This window comes from Delphinapterus leucas, chromosome 13, assembly GCF_059928025.1.
Source record: "Delphinapterus leucas isolate spDelLeu-1000000601 "Yukka" chromosome 13, BTC_Dleu_Yukka2, whole genome shotgun sequence".
Classification (NCBI taxonomy): Eukaryota; Metazoa; Chordata; class Mammalia; order Artiodactyla; family Monodontidae; genus Delphinapterus; species Delphinapterus leucas.
The window spans coordinates 85,959,071-85,974,178 of NC_143141.1; the positions used below are offsets into that span (position 1 = coordinate 85,959,071).

Here is a 15,108-nt window from a genome sequence, read left to right on the forward strand (position 1 = left end):
ACGTGGTCCTGGAGCCAAGCGGCCTGACCAGTGCCTGGGTGGGAACCCAGGAGATGAAGCTACAGGCCCCTCATTGAATTGGAAAATGTTTATGTTCCACGCAAACAGTTTGGTGGGAAATGAGATCCAAATGTGAACTGAAGCTCTCAGTGGCAACAGAATGATGTGAGCCTCTGCTGGTGGGATGCGGAAGCAAGGCACAAGAGCTCTTAGCTCCATCTGCTGCTTTAAAACAAAAACCAAAACCCCTAGATCGGTGCAGCATGCCACGTTTGAGGGAGCGCGGAAAGGAAAACACAGATACAGAAGCGGCAATGGGAGCTGTACACTTCAGCTGGCGGTGCCGGCCTAGGGCGAGGGCACGGTCACCTGTGGACCTGGCCACCCCCTTCCCCACTCCTGCAACAGTCCTTAATGTCACTGGCTTCGCGGCGTCTGCAAGGAGCGACAGAACGAAACAAAAGGGCTCATCTCACTCGAGTGTCTGTGTTCAGCCAAGGAGCTGTGAACAACATTGAAGTTCGCACTTGTCAGTGTTCAGTTTTTGATGGTATTTTAATGACTTGCATGGTGACAAGCTGTTTGCTCAATTATGAGACTTCAGGGACTGTTCTGTCAATCACAAGTCTGTCAATTAGGAAAGCACTCCGGCACTTTTTTTCAGTCAACTGCATGAATCTAATTAGGGGACTAGGATGCCAGTAAAAATGAAAAGATGTACACTGCTCAGGAGACTTTACACGAAGACTTTTCAGAGCCTCAAATCCTTTTCGCAAGAGTCAATTCTTCGTGTTTCAGGTTTCGTAAAAAAAATGTAGCCTGACTAACTAACTCAGAGTGGCCAACAGTCAAACTCTTTCTATCTAAGAGGGCAGAGCGTTTCTGTCAACATCTGAATAGGATCATATCAGATACTAAGAAAATCTGAAGCGCTTCAGACGGACTGTGTCAGCCGATGTTCCAGCTCAGGAAGAGCTGCAGGAGCGCCCTGCTGCCTCCTCCACCCTCGGCCCACCGAGCGGCCTCCAGGAGCGGTCACGCGGCTGGAAAGGAGAAGAACACACAGCCCGTACCAGCCACTGTCGTGTTCTGTCCCTTTTAAACCTCTCTGAGCCCCTGGCCAGCCTTCCCCAGGTCTCAGACTGGCATATCGCAGGCCGGATTTGGCGGACATCCTGCGTTTGGCCCATATTGTGGAGTATAATTTTAAACACTTGCAACTGCATGGTTAAGATGAGCCTGTGTCTTCCAGGCCACCACAGAGCCACCCACCCTCCTGACCGCAGGCACAGCCCATGTGGCCTTGTTGGGTTTTACGTTCTGCACCTCCTTTCTCATGAGGCTGCCGTGAGGATTAGATGAGCCAACACCTGCAGTGTGGGTGTCAGTCTTGTGCCCATTTCACAGATGAAGGAGGAAACACCGAGGGGCTGATGAATTCGCCAAAGATCATAGAGAAGAGTGACAAAGTCCCAGCCCATGCTGCCTCTTCTGCTTGGAAATTACTGCAGGACACAGAGGGTCTCAAAAAGAGCCCCAGGAGAGCAGGGTATTTCCAGTGCAGCCAAACCGCTGGTTTCAACTGCTCAGGACAGAAGGGTGGCATCTTTGCTTGTGTCTCCCACCCTGGCTGCTCTGGGAACGGACAGCACGCTAGTTCCTTCCCTCAGATACGGAAAGGAGTTTACCCAAAGCCAGGACTCCAAGCCGGATTTGCCTGACTCCAAAGTCCGCCGTGTACATCCTGCTGCTTCAAACACCCCCTTACCGAAAACCCACTGCCTTCTATCCCAACGGCCTCCTACACCCCCTCAGGACTGCGCATTTTTAGCCCGGGTTCCACCTGCCTTCTCCCCTCCAAGCTCACTCAAGGTACACTCAAAATTCCAGGTGGGGAAGGTATCCAGATAACCGTGCTGGAAAGCCCCTCCCCAGAGAATGAGCCAGAGATGGAGGGTGAAGATTGGAAAAGAAACACACAAGCTCTTCGACCCTGCTCCCTCGTCCAGGGCAGACCGGCAGGGGGTCAGGTGGGAAGGAACAGCGCCAGGGAACCACCAGGGGGAACAGAAAGGGGTGTCCTGTGATAGCATCCCAGCCGAGAGCCGGCCCTGCCATGCAGAGTTTTATCAGGTCCTGCGCACTCTTCTCCACAGAGGACAAGAAAGAAATCAGACTGTTTCCTACGTGACACCTACATGAGTTTCTATTTCCAACAATGAGTTCTAGAAATAAAATAGTTTAAGATACAGAGCTCTGGCCAGGAATCCAAGGACTGGAAATCTAAGCCCGCCTCCCCTAGGAAACAACAATATACTGGAAAAATCTCATCAGTTCAGTAATAGCACATTTAAGACATGCCTGCTCTGGGTCAGCCACTGGCTTGGCCTCTAAGCTATAAAGAGGATAGAGGGCTTCCCTGGTGGCGCAGTGGTTGAGAATCTGCCTGCCAATGCAGGGGACACGGGTTCGAGCCCCGGTCTGGGAAGATCCCACATGCCGCGGAGCAACTAAGCCCGTGAGCCATGGCCGCTGAGCCTGCGCGTCTGGAGCCTGTGCTCCGCAACAAGAGAGGCCGCGACAGTGAGAGGCCCGTGCACCGCGATGAAGAGTGGGCCCCGCTCGCTGCAACTAGAGAAAGCCCTCGCACAGAAACGAAGACCCAACACAGCCATAAGTAAATAAATAAATAAAATTAAAAAAAAAAAAAAAAAAAAGGATAGAGATATGCATCTTGCCCTCAGTGAACATGTTAGCATTTTCTGCCTGCTAAATAAGAAACGCAACCCTGGGTTTCTCAAGCACAGGAATACCAGAAGGGTGAGGTCATATGTAAGAGGTGTTATACTAGCTCGGATCACTCAGCGTCAATATGCAATAACACCGTCGAATTAGTGGGTGACGGCATGGCCCTCACAGTAGTTACCCTCAAATCCCGTACGAGTAGGTTACCCTGAAGACAAAACACGACTCATATGGATCCGTATTATCAAAATCTAAGGGCTCTGTACCAAGTTAACATGAATCCCCATCAATACTTAGGAAAGTATCAATGTAGGTCCTGGTAAGTGTTTAAACTACAGAGAAAGGCAAGTTCCTTCAGAAGGGCGACTTGTTTTCATGCCCCTGTTAACGCCGCTGTCCGACCTCATCATCATTGTTTACCACCGCTGCTACCACCTTCTGTAAACTGAGGGCTAGCGCATGCCAAGAGCACGAGGGGTGCTCGTTACATCACCCCATGCACGCCTCACATTTACTCTGGAAATTCGGTATCTGAGGAGCAAGCGCTTCCATCTGATTCTTGGGAACAACCATTTGAGTAAATTGCTCCAGGTCATTGAGTAAAGGACAGAGCCAGGTCTGCAACCCAGGTCCATCCGGGTCCAAGGCCTGGGCTATTCGGTGAACGCTATCAGCATCTGTGCCTTGACCGTAGACACAGAAAGGAGCCGCAACGCCCCAAGGTGACTTGGCACTGTACCTGGTGGCCAGGCCCAGCTGTGACGGCTGCTCCCCAGTGCTGTGGCTCTTTCCTGCTAGGCACTGCTCTGGCTTACTTTCCTGGAGAAGAAGAAGACAAAGAATCATGAACACACCGAAGGGAAACCACCTACACAACCACTGGCGTTCTGTGACGGGCTCCCCAAAGTCCAGAGCAGGGCCCCAGTGCCCTCCCCAACGGCAACGCCCCCACAGGGATGGTGGGTCCTAGTTACTCCTTTGCTTAGCCGTCTACAATTAAGCTGAGAAGTATTTTTGACAAAAATAAGTCTGTTTTCCATAAGTATTCTTGGCACCAAACCAAACTTCATAATCACTGTAGCTTATGCAAATGCTTTATCAAGGGCTGCTTGGATACGCGAGGGCTTTCAAAATATTTTCTTATAATTGCTGATAGAAATGCCTGAAAATATTTTCACACCATATTTTGCCTGAGAAAAACATGGGCGCATTCTCTTTCTCAATACCGCATGCTCTTAATAGAAGATGCTCCTTTGATGTACTGGAAAGAGCTTTGGAATTCTAAGAGCTCTGGGCTCAGTCCTGCTTCCCTGGCTTAGGAACCTCGGGCAAGTCATGCAACCTTCTGGAGCCTCGTTTCCTCACCAGCAACACAGGGATGATGACATGCCTCTCCTAGTGCTGCCATGGGGACCACAGAGATGCTGCAAATAAACACAGAGCCTGGCCCACAGCAGGCAAGGGAGGAGGAGAACATCCACGAGCCCCACAGACGTCACAGGAAGTCATCACAGGCCAGACACGTGTGTCAAAGGACACAGAATTTACAATCAAATTTCACGATCTGTGGTCATTTGGTCAGGGGGTAGAGATTGATGTTTTTAATATGAATAAAGAAAATGAGTGATAGAAACTGTGTAACAGGGTGATGAGCTTAACATTTGATGGGGACAAGCTATTTTCAAATATTCTTTAGCTTTTTATAAGCACGCAAATAATTGATGTGAGAACAGGCCCAGTAATGTTTATCTGTTGAGGCAGGTAACTTAGCCGCCACTATTAACAATTCTTTATTAGACCAGCACAAAAATGTGTATCTATCTGAAATGTATTTCAGGTTTTCAAGAGATTTCATAACTCTTCCTTATTGCATGTCGCATTCTCCTCAGTTCCAACTAATGAAACTCTGGACGCTCCGCAAAAATAGGTCTCTGAAGTAGCCTTCTTCTTAAATTCTCGAACTTTCTGCTCTCCAGTAAGAGAATCAGAAAGGCCCCTTACACCTTAAGTCTCCTAAAGTAAAGTGCATGCTTGCTCTACCGTGTTTATACCCCTCGGAGATAATGGGACAGTCAGTAAAGCTCAGGTATGCCCACAGAAAATGCCCAAGAACAGTTTTATCTTGATGAAACCCTCCCAACAGACTCTTTCCCTTTGAACTAATGAAATAAACAAACTGAGCCCCTGGGATTTCTTTTACTCTTATAATAACCAACTCGACCGCTGCCCTTGGGGTTTCTTCACACTAGATTCCAAAAGTACAATCAGCATTCCCTCAAATATCTATCTGCCGAACCCCTGCTCTGGGTCCCAAAACGGGCGCTCGGGAGACCCCAGGGATCCAAGCCACGAGCACGTGCGGTCTCTGCCTTCATGGAGTTTAGGGTCTGGAGGGGACACAGGGATGTTAATCAAATAGTCGTACTAATCAGTGTGTAACTATAAACGATGAGAGAACCTGTGAAGGAAAAGGTCCCAGGCAGGGTTAGGAGAGCAGAGAGCAGCAGACTAGACTAACCTGCCCAGAAAGGGCCATTTGAGACGCTAGGTAATTAAGTGAAGAAGGGTGACGGGGGTCCTAAGCACACTAGGCAGAGAAATAACACGTGCAAGAGTCCTGGGGTGGAATGCACTTTCAGCCAGGGACACCAAAGCACAGAGGGCAGGGGGAGAACGGCAAAAGGTGAGGCTCTACAGAGGCAGGGGCCAGGATACACAAGTCCTGTAGACCATGCTAGGGCTACTGGTCTTAATTACAAGAGCGCTGGGAAACCGCGGAAAGCTTTTAAGCAGGGAGAAATATAAATGGGGCCTTGACACGACACAGACCAATGCCAACTGCAGAGAATGGACACAGAAAGGCCGTTTGGAAGCAACCCTCGGAGGGAAGGTGGCAGCCTTGAGTTGTGGGGTGTGCAGCTAGAGGGAAATGGAAAGCCTGAGCGATATTTAGGATGGTAAACTGACAGGCGGGGTGAGGGAAGAAGGAAGTACTAGCCTGTGGGTGGACAGTGGTGCCATTTGCTGACGGTGGTCCAACAGAGGAAGAACTCTAGAGAAAACCATCAGATTGATTTCAGAAATGACAAGTGTGAAGTGCCTGAAGCATCCACGTGGAGGTATCTGCCTAGCTGGCTACCTGATAAATGGACATGGAGTACAAAACGCCCTCCTTGTTAATAAAAATGGAGTCATCGCATGGGCGTGAATGAGGTTGCCTAGGGAAAAACAGGCAGACGAAGCAGGAGAGAAGGCTCTAAGACAACCCTTGAGGACCCACTTACAAAGGGGCTGAGCCAGGGGAGGAACAGCCCCCGAGGTGGGGAGGGAAGACCAGGCAGACACACTGGCACAGAAGCCAAGCAAAGAAAGTGCTTCCAGAAATAGGCTGAGAGGTTGGCAAAGATCTGAAACAAATTATAGGCATTTATAGAAATGGAAACCAAAGCCACCAAAGTGAAACGACTAATGGGAATTAGTCTAGGCTGTAAGTCTACCTCGTTAAAACTGTTCTCAAAGCAACAGGAAGATATTTAACTTAAAAAAAAAAATTTAAACGTCACATTGAATCTCTTCTTTTTACAGATGAAGACACATTTCAGAGCAGGAGTGACCCGACCACGGTCCCCAGGCTGAGAGGTAACAGAGCCAGGATGTGACGGCAACTCTGCTCAGCGCTCCGGGCCCTTCTCCACCTCCCCTCATTCTGTGCTCCCTTTGCGTACCCTGTGGCAGGCCTGACTCTTGCACACTCGGTGTGATGGCTTCTTTCACTGACACGCACATGGAGACAAACCCTACTACCCAAACCCAAAATCCGCTGAGCTAAGTAGGAACACTCTTGTTTTTCAGACTCACCTCTTTGATTGTGCTGTTTCTTCCCCTCCATGAAAACCACCATCTTCCTCCCTTTCTGGGCATCTTATCCCTCATGATAGATTCCACCGTGGCCTGTTTTAAATGGATGGTAACATAAATAATGGAACCAAAAAAAGATCAACTTAGCACATTCAAACCAAAAGACACACACATGCAAATTAAAGTAAGATTTAAAAAAAAAAAAAAAAATCAGAGAAAACACAACATACTATTTGTGGATTAAAAATTTTTGAGAAGCAAAACCTAATGGAGTCCAAAATTACATTAAGATAACTTAAGCATGAAGACTTAAGAAGATGTTAAAGGAATCAACAAACAACAAATAAAATACAACACAACAACAACAGAAAAAGAAAGCATTGAAAATCATTAGTGATTAGTCAGACCAGAGGTTTTCAAATTAAAGTGGTTTACTGATTAAGATGTTGTTATTCTCAATAAGATGACTGTAAAATAAAAAATGAAATGGTTAACATGAGGTATAGGGTAAACAGTCTTCCACAAAAGGTAAAACACACAGGATCTTTTTAGTAAATGTAAGTTTCCAAATTGTGGCACACTGAGTATTAATAGATGCATCTGATTTAAAAGCTCAAGCATTAGAAAGAAAATTCATACTCTTGCCCTAAATAAATGCCAACTGAACAGGAGGAGATTAAATGTTAATTAATAATTTTCTTTGTAAACCAACAGTACTTTAATAAAATAAATTTTTTAAAAATAATTATAATTTTCTACATATTTCCAAAGAACAAAATAGCCATCTTGAGGCTAATTCCAGGACCAAGGTAAATGTTATCTAATTTCCTTTCCTTGGTTTACAGAACTATCAGGTAGCTGATACCTCAGCTAGTAATGAAAGAAAGATTTAAGTCTTTCAACCGAACGAGTTGCTGGTAAGTGGAAAGAGAAATAATTCACATATTTAGCCTGATGTGTGCTTCTATCATTTAAAAATCCCTACCTGGGACTTCCCTGGTGGTGCAGTGGTTAAGAGTCCACCTGCCAATGCAGGGGACATGGGTTCGAGCCCTGGTCCGGGAAGATCCCACATGCCGCGGAGCAACTAAGCCCGTGTGCCACAACTACTGAGCCTGTGCTCTAGAGACCACAAGCCACAACTACTGAGCCTGAGTGCCACAACTACTGAAGCCCGCACGCCTACAGCCCACGCTGCTCAACAAAAGAAGCCACCACAATGAGAAGCCCATGCACCACAATGAAGACCCAACATAGCCAAAAATAAAATTAAAAAAAAAAAAAAAAAAAAATCCCTACCTGACACAAAAGAAAACCACAAAATACACCAAAAAGCAAACCATGCATACCCAGTTCACGAATAGGACAATTCATGAAGATGTCAATTACCCTATTCCATCCATAAATACAACAAAACTCCAATTAAAAGAAACTAACAGGATTCTTTCCAAACCTAGACAAACTGATTCTAAAGTTCAATTATAAAACAAACAAACAAAACTCGCCAAGAAAACTCAGACAGAATAATAAGCAGGCATGAGCCTTAATAAAATTTATTTTATTAAAATACATTTAAAAACCATAGTATTTAAAAGAACGCAGCGTTGGGACATGAGTAAACATGTTGATGCAACAGAAGACAAAGTCCAGAGATAAATCTAAATTCACGGAGGAAGTAGTAATGTGATAGAGTTGTAACTGCCTATCAGTGGGAGAAACAGTTATCTAATGAAAGGTATCCGGATAATTAGGTAGCTTTGACAGACCCTCTCGGTTGCTTCCCTGGGTGAATCATCCCCTTTCTTTCTTGCCCACATAGCCAACACTTTGCTGGAGAATCAGACTACACTGTACAGGATGTTCTGGGAAGGCAGGCTCAACTCCAGGGGAGGAACTTCGATTGGTCAGCACCACGTCGACTGGCCATTCCACCGTGTTGCCAACAACTGGCTTGGAGGTGGTCATGTGACCAAGTTGTGGCCAATGAAATGTGAGAAGCCTGCCTCTCTATCCTTCCTATTTTGGATGCGAGATGATGGGTAAAACAGTCATCTTGGGATCGTAAAGGGGAAGCCAAGGAAATCAAAGAAGTTCACCCAGATTCATCAAGCCTGAAACTACCAACCTCTAACATTCTTACTATGGCAGATAATAAACCCCTATTATTTTAGGCACTTGTAGTCACTCTGTTTCTTGCAACCAAAGCGTCCTGATTCAACAACCAGCTGAAGAGAAAAAAAAAAAAAAAACTGATTTGGGTCCTGACACCTCACTCATGACTCTCAAAATATCCAAGTGTGATACAAAACCCAGCAGCCACAAAAGAAAACGGTGAAAAATTCTACATATAAAGATAAATTCTATATTAGATAAACACCGAAAACAGAATGCAAAAAATTACTGACAACCTGTAGGAAGATTGAGAACGCCTACCACAAAGACTAATTTCTTTAAGTTCAGGAGGCATTTCTTTTTCTGTGAACTTTACCACTAAATATCTAGCACATTGTTCTTTCTTCTTTTTGATCTGTTAAGAGCTGAGACACGTAACATAAAAGTCTGTCCTGGGCCATGGATGCTATGCAGAAGCTGCCGAGGACAAAACAAAACCCACTCTGGAGAACATGCCCTCAGCCCCGTCGAACAAAGGATACTCACAGATAAAGCACCAGCAAGGATGAGGTCACAATCCCAAAGCACGCACACACACAACCACAAAGGAGCGAGCAGGGGCTCAACGAAGTCGGACTAGACCTTCAGGAACCTCAGAGATGAGAGTTCCGACAGACCACAACATCCACAGCAGCACAAAGCGCTCGCTAAGCACATGAGGGAGGCAAGTGTGAGACGTGGCCTCTGCAGCAAAAAGAACGTAGCATCTGGTAGAAAGACTCAACGCCGGAAAACGGTCAATCCCAGGTGAGGCCCAGGGAGCCGGCAGGGGGAGAATGTGGGCACAGCAGGGTCGTGGCAGTGCGTCTGCCCCTCACCCTGCCTCTTCCCTGCAGTCGCTCACCTGCGCTCAGGTGCAGCTACGAGCTGCCCGGAGCCCGCACTTGCTCCTACTCGGCCCATCGGTCCCAGACCTGCTTCCTGGCTGAGGGACGCCTGATGCTGACGGTGACACCTGGCAGCTGGTACAGCGCCTCCCTGCGCCCAGCCCTGCTGCCTGCTCCCACCCATCACCCTTTCTCCCCTCATCTCCCTTGGGCTCAGACATCGGCCCATCTGCTCCGCCTCCACCTGTGTCCCTGGCACGGCGGGTGCGGGGACAGGGGACTGGAGGGGGCAGGGCTCAGACTGGCACTGCCTTGATTGCGAGGAGGGGGGAAGGACAGTCAAGGTGCAAGAGAGACCCTGACGTTTGCACCCTTGGACTTCCAAACAGCACAGTGTAATTCACCTCGTGGTTTCTAAATTAAAAGCTAAGTTCCAACGCCCCACATTCATCTCGGCATCATTTTCCATGTCCCCTTCTGTCTCATGGTAAAGCTCACCTTTGGCAAAGGTTTCTGGAAGGCCTGCATCGCCAGGAGCAGAGGTGCCGCCGTCGTCCAGTTATAGTACCTGACACGAAACAACAACAAAGATGTCAGAAGACCAAGGCTCAGACTGAAAACCTCATGTCCTGAGAAGCAGTCGTGGAAGGCTCTGGAACCCCAGCTGGGTCCTTAAAGAGCCCACGACTGTGGCCAGCACCCCGGCCCGGCCCCCCCACATGCCCCGCCCTTGCAGGAGCCCCTTCTCCATCAAACCCACAGCGGCCACGGCCGTCTGGCACGACACACGGCGTGGCGGGCGACCAAGAGGCCAGCTGAGAGCAGCCCTCACCCCGCAGCGCATCAACCACCAACGCGCTGGGGCGTTTCTTGCCACCTTTCAAGGAAAAGGAAACTAGGACCCTCAGTTAACGCATAAACGTCCATGGCTTCCTCTTGGAGAGAAAAGTTTGCCAACAGTCTGTAAAAACACGTGCACGCCCCTTGACCCTAGACAACGAAGCTTTCACAGGGTGTGTGCACAGTCTATCATGCAACACCCGCGCATCATACGGGCCGAGCCCCACGGGCCAAGGTTGTGACATCACACCTCCCATCATAAAATCTCATGCAGGTGAGTGTAGACGCCCCGGGATCCAGTTATGTCAACGCTCTCGCTATATGGTGACACAGCATTTTGCCAAGAGTGACACAGCATTTTGCCAAGAGTGAAGAGACAGTAGTAGACTTTTAACAAAGACTTAATTTCATATATTTCCAAGAGCTATCGTCCAGGTCTCTAGAGTTGAGAAACTGAAGCTGAAGCATTATCACACGACAGCTGAAACGACTTTCGGGAGGAACTTACTTATTCCCGATCTTCACCACAAGATTGGGGTCGTCAATGAGGGCAGGGTTGTCCACAAACTGCTGATATGACACGGCTTGTTCCAAAAACGCATCTGCGAAAGCAAGCATAGGGAAAACATAAGGAAAATTTGGTTCAAAAACCAGGCCTGTTTTTCAGTCGCTCATGTTTACAGCTATTTTGAGAGTTTATACATTCCAACTGTGCAGACAATCCTAAAAAATCTATTTGCAAAGGGGGCTTCCGTTAGTTTGGGGGCAGTGTCTGCACATAAATGGAGGGAGGTGGGGCGTTCGGAGGATGGGGGACAGGCTGGCCCTTAATCAGTGCACACGCGCTTACGTGGCAGCAGGCGTGTGGGACCACGGTAAACACACGTGTCCGCAGAAGCAGACGACCGGGGAGCAGGGCTCAAGGTCCGGCCACCCGGGTTTAAGTCACAGTCACTGGTGTGACCTTGGGCAAGTGATCCACCTGCCCAAACCTCAGTTCCCTCACGTGTAACGTGGGAATAGGAACCTCGCCTACCCCCTCGGTAGTCGTGAGGATGAACAAGTCACAAATGAAAGCGTGGTGACCTGCCTAAGGCACGTTGGGGGTGGGAAACACCCAGGGCCACCAGGGCCAGGAATCATCAGCTGGAATGGCTGACTGCATCGACTGGGGGTCTCAGGGCCACCTCACCACATAACTGGCATAAGATGCTGGGACACCACTGTTATAAGTAGGGTGCGTGCCCCCTTCGGATGCAGCCGGGATGTGTCCCAGCACTTGCTCAGACATCCCTCCCTCCTCCGGCACTTCTGCACACTTGCAACGTACTGCGTTTTCCCCGTGTTGACGCTGCCGCCCTGGGACACCCCTGCAGGACGGGCACACGCTGTGCTCGGCGGGCACCTGCTGTGCTCTGCAAGCACACTTGACGACCCGTGACCCCAGTGGCTTTGCTGTCGTCTGGAGCCACGTGTGACCCACAGAACCCTGAGGTCAGCCAACCGCCAGGCAGCAACGTTCGGGTCCTGAGGAACAGTGGGTCACGCGTCCTCCACTAACCGGGCCAGAGACCATCGCCTGTGACCTGAACGCATTCTAAGAGCCCAGGCTTCGAGCCGTTCCCACCAGAGGCCACCAGGGGGCGCTCTTGGCTTGAGCCCGGCTCCCGGACGGTACCTTTGGTGATCTCCCTGTTGTCGCTGAGGCCGCCGCACAGGGAGATGGCGATGGACGGCAGGTCCCTCAGGCTGTCCGAAGTGCTCTCCATGCCACTGTCAGCGCCAGAGCTGCCCACGGACTGCGGGGATTGGTTGGCTGAGCGGGCTCCGTTGTCGCTGGCGTGTTTTGTGAGCCCAGAAGGGTCTCCGCTGGAAGCAGAAGAGTGGAGCGGGCTGTGAGTTCTCACATGGATATCAAGGGGCTCTGGCAATCAGAGGAGCCAATGATTTCATCCCAGGACAGACTTTCATTCAGGCACCATGACAAAGACAGACAAGCTCAGTGAACGACCTCAGGAGGGAAGACGGTCGTTTTTGGCCTCTACGTCTCCCTGCACCCTCTCCCAGACACACTGAAACCGACGGAAGAGAAAGCACGCTGTCCTAAGAGGCCACAGTCCTCTGCTACATGCTCCGAGGATCTGGCCCTCCCTGCAAATCACGGGAGAACTGAAGATGGGCCCCCAATGGCCACGGGGGACTCTCCCCTGGGGAGGGACAGGGCCACACAGCTGCCCGCTCTTTGCCACTGATTCGGGCTGCGGGCCACTGACCACTGCGACACCACCCTGGTGCCATCGGGGAGGTGACCTCGTGCCTGCATTCCCGCTCAGATGCCACCCGGGGACACACCCACCCACTCACATCTACACAGAGGGTCCACTGCTTTCATTGGTTTCTTCTCACAGTAAAACGTGAGCCTCCTGCGGCCTTTTCTTACTCACTTTCTAATCAAATGTAAGGAAAAAGCGGACTCCCGGATTAATATTCAGATTACAGAAAATGATATGAAGAATAAAAAGGATTGTTACTTTTTGGGAAAATACAGGGCAGCGACTTCAGGATCCATGTCTGTGAGGTCATCCAAGTAGACGCCGTCGGCACCAAGGTGTCTGCTCCGTTTGTCTAAAACAGCAAAGGGGTCAGATCAGAGCACCGTTCTCCAGAGACAACCTCGTGGACTTCTGAGTGTCTCCAGAAAGGGCACTTGAGCAGTGTGCAGATGTGCTCAGAAGTGCCCAAACTGCAAGAGACCCAAGAGCTAGAAGCCAGCGGCACACCGTCGCCACCGAGGCCGACGGCCCAGGTTCGCATGTGGCTCCCACCCTCGCCAGCCGTGTGGCCTGGGCCGGTCGCCTAACTTCGCTGAGCCTCAGCTCCCCAGCTGGGAAGGACCTGAAGAGTACTAAGCGCTCAATATCCTGACACGATGACTATTGGTATTATTATTGGTATTAATGGCATTGGTTTTGTTGTTATTATTATTACTAAACAATAACGCTTTCATTAAGCACTTCCTCATCAAGACTCTGAAGCACAGTACCCTAATGAGGGTACCATCGGCCCCTGGGCACCATGACTGCAGCCTTCCAGTTTACTTCTGCTGGAGAATTATGTCACTGGTTCATACAAACCTAGAACACTGCACAAAGCCACACGGCTAACAGACAGGCTTAATGTCATTCCTCCAGACAGGCAACCAGGTGGCCATTCAGCTATATGTAAGGAGCCCCCACTACGTGCCAACCACTATTCTAAGTACCATGGAAACAGGTAAACAGACCAAAAAGATTCTTGACCTTGTAGAGCACATATGTTCTAGTAGGGAAGTCAGGCAAAAAAAGAAACAAATGGTCATTTGAAATAGTGACACACAGTACGCAGAAATTAAAACAGGATAATGCACTAGAGAGAAACTAGGGGCAAGGGGAGAGGGGCACAGATTAGCTTAGTCATCGACGTCTTGTGCAGTCCCAGCGTGTGCTGGACCCCAGCACCCCTGACCTGCACAGGGCGGGGCTCACCACACCATCCCCGAGGCCTCCTTCAGGCCGGATTTTCTATGACTGAATTCTGAGAACTCACATATTCAGCAAAAGGCTACGGACCGAACAGGAGAGATGTCCTGAAGCACCCCGAACTTTGGGGGGAAGAAGCTGTAGTTTGCCGAGCCCCAAGTTCTGAGGAGGGAGCTGGGAAGCGCCGGCATTCTCACCCTTTTTCCTAGAAGGCGAATCCGTCTTGCTGGCTGCCGGGGCAGCGCTGGCGGAGAGGGCTTTGGACTCTTCGATCGTAGGCAACGGGGGCGCTGCGGCTCCTAAGGCCTCAACATCTTCTTCGTTTGCGAACTGAATCTCCGTCTGCAGCTTGTTCTGCTCCAACAGCGGCTGCACGGGAGACGCCCCAGCCAGTGTCGGTGACTGGTCACTAAACGCGTCTGAAGATTCACTGTGGATGGCTTGAAAGTGCATCTCATCACAGACTTTTCTACTGTTCAGCAGGCTGGACTCTTTCATCTTGTGTGCAGATGACTAGATCAAAGGGGCAGGGAGGGAGAGAGAAGGTCAGAGAGAAACTGAGTCACCAAAGAACAACCGGGCAGGCAAGGATCTCCAGAGCCAAGCCCACACTTGGCAGGACACGGTGAAGCTTCAGGAGTCACCTGGTGATTCCGTACCTGCCGAGAGGTCTGGAAACCAAGGACAGTACTTCCAAAGTGAATGAACTTTCACAGAAAACATCAACTACCAAAGAGTAGTGAGTGAGATTATCAACGGAACGCAAACGTCCAGCAGGAAAATGGGAAGTGTGCTCACACCACAGGGCGTTTGCAGTAATAAGAATAACAAGTGAATTACGATTACACCCAACAACATGATGAATCTTGCAAAACTAATCTCTGCTGTTAGAGTCAAGACTGGGTTTATCCTGGGGGTTTTCGGGGGGGGGGCAGTCAGTTGGAACAGTACCTGCAAAGGGTCGGAGGCTTTCCAAGTTCTGATTTAGCCCCACTTCCTGGTCTGGGTGCAAGTCACGTGGACACATTCACAGTGTGAAAATTTACTGATCTCAGCACTTAGGATCTGGGTATTTCTCTGCCCGTGCGTTATATTTCAACGAAGCCTACCCCCCCCAAAACGTGAATGAACAAGGGCAGACTTGGTGG

At 49.5% G+C, this 15,108-nt stretch overlaps 1 protein-coding gene across 17 annotated transcripts in view; it reads right to left on the reverse strand.

Annotated features, from left to right (window-relative positions):
- LPIN1 (lipin 1) overlaps nucleotides 1-15,108 on the reverse strand; it is a 142,054-nt gene that overhangs the window by 42,229 nt on the left and 84,717 nt on the right. For all 17 annotated transcript variants that reach the window (XR_016395522.1, XR_016395519.1, XR_016395521.1 and 14 more), the window contains 7 exons: nucleotides 14,158-14,473; nucleotides 12,974-13,067; nucleotides 12,121-12,311; nucleotides 10,951-11,044; nucleotides 10,101-10,170; nucleotides 6,604-6,696; nucleotides 3,485-3,564 (listed from right to left, as the gene is read on the reverse strand). Coding sequence is in view for 14 of the 17 variants with exons in the window: in XM_089923429.1 (XP_089779555.1) it covers nucleotides 3,485-3,564; nucleotides 6,604-6,696; nucleotides 10,101-10,170; nucleotides 10,951-11,044; nucleotides 12,121-12,311; nucleotides 12,974-13,067; nucleotides 14,158-14,473 (938 nt within the window). In the remaining 3 variants the exon portion in view is untranslated. The remainder of the gene's footprint in view (nucleotides 1-3,484; nucleotides 3,565-6,603; nucleotides 6,697-10,100; nucleotides 10,171-10,950; nucleotides 11,045-12,120; nucleotides 12,312-12,973; nucleotides 13,068-14,157; nucleotides 14,474-15,108) is intronic.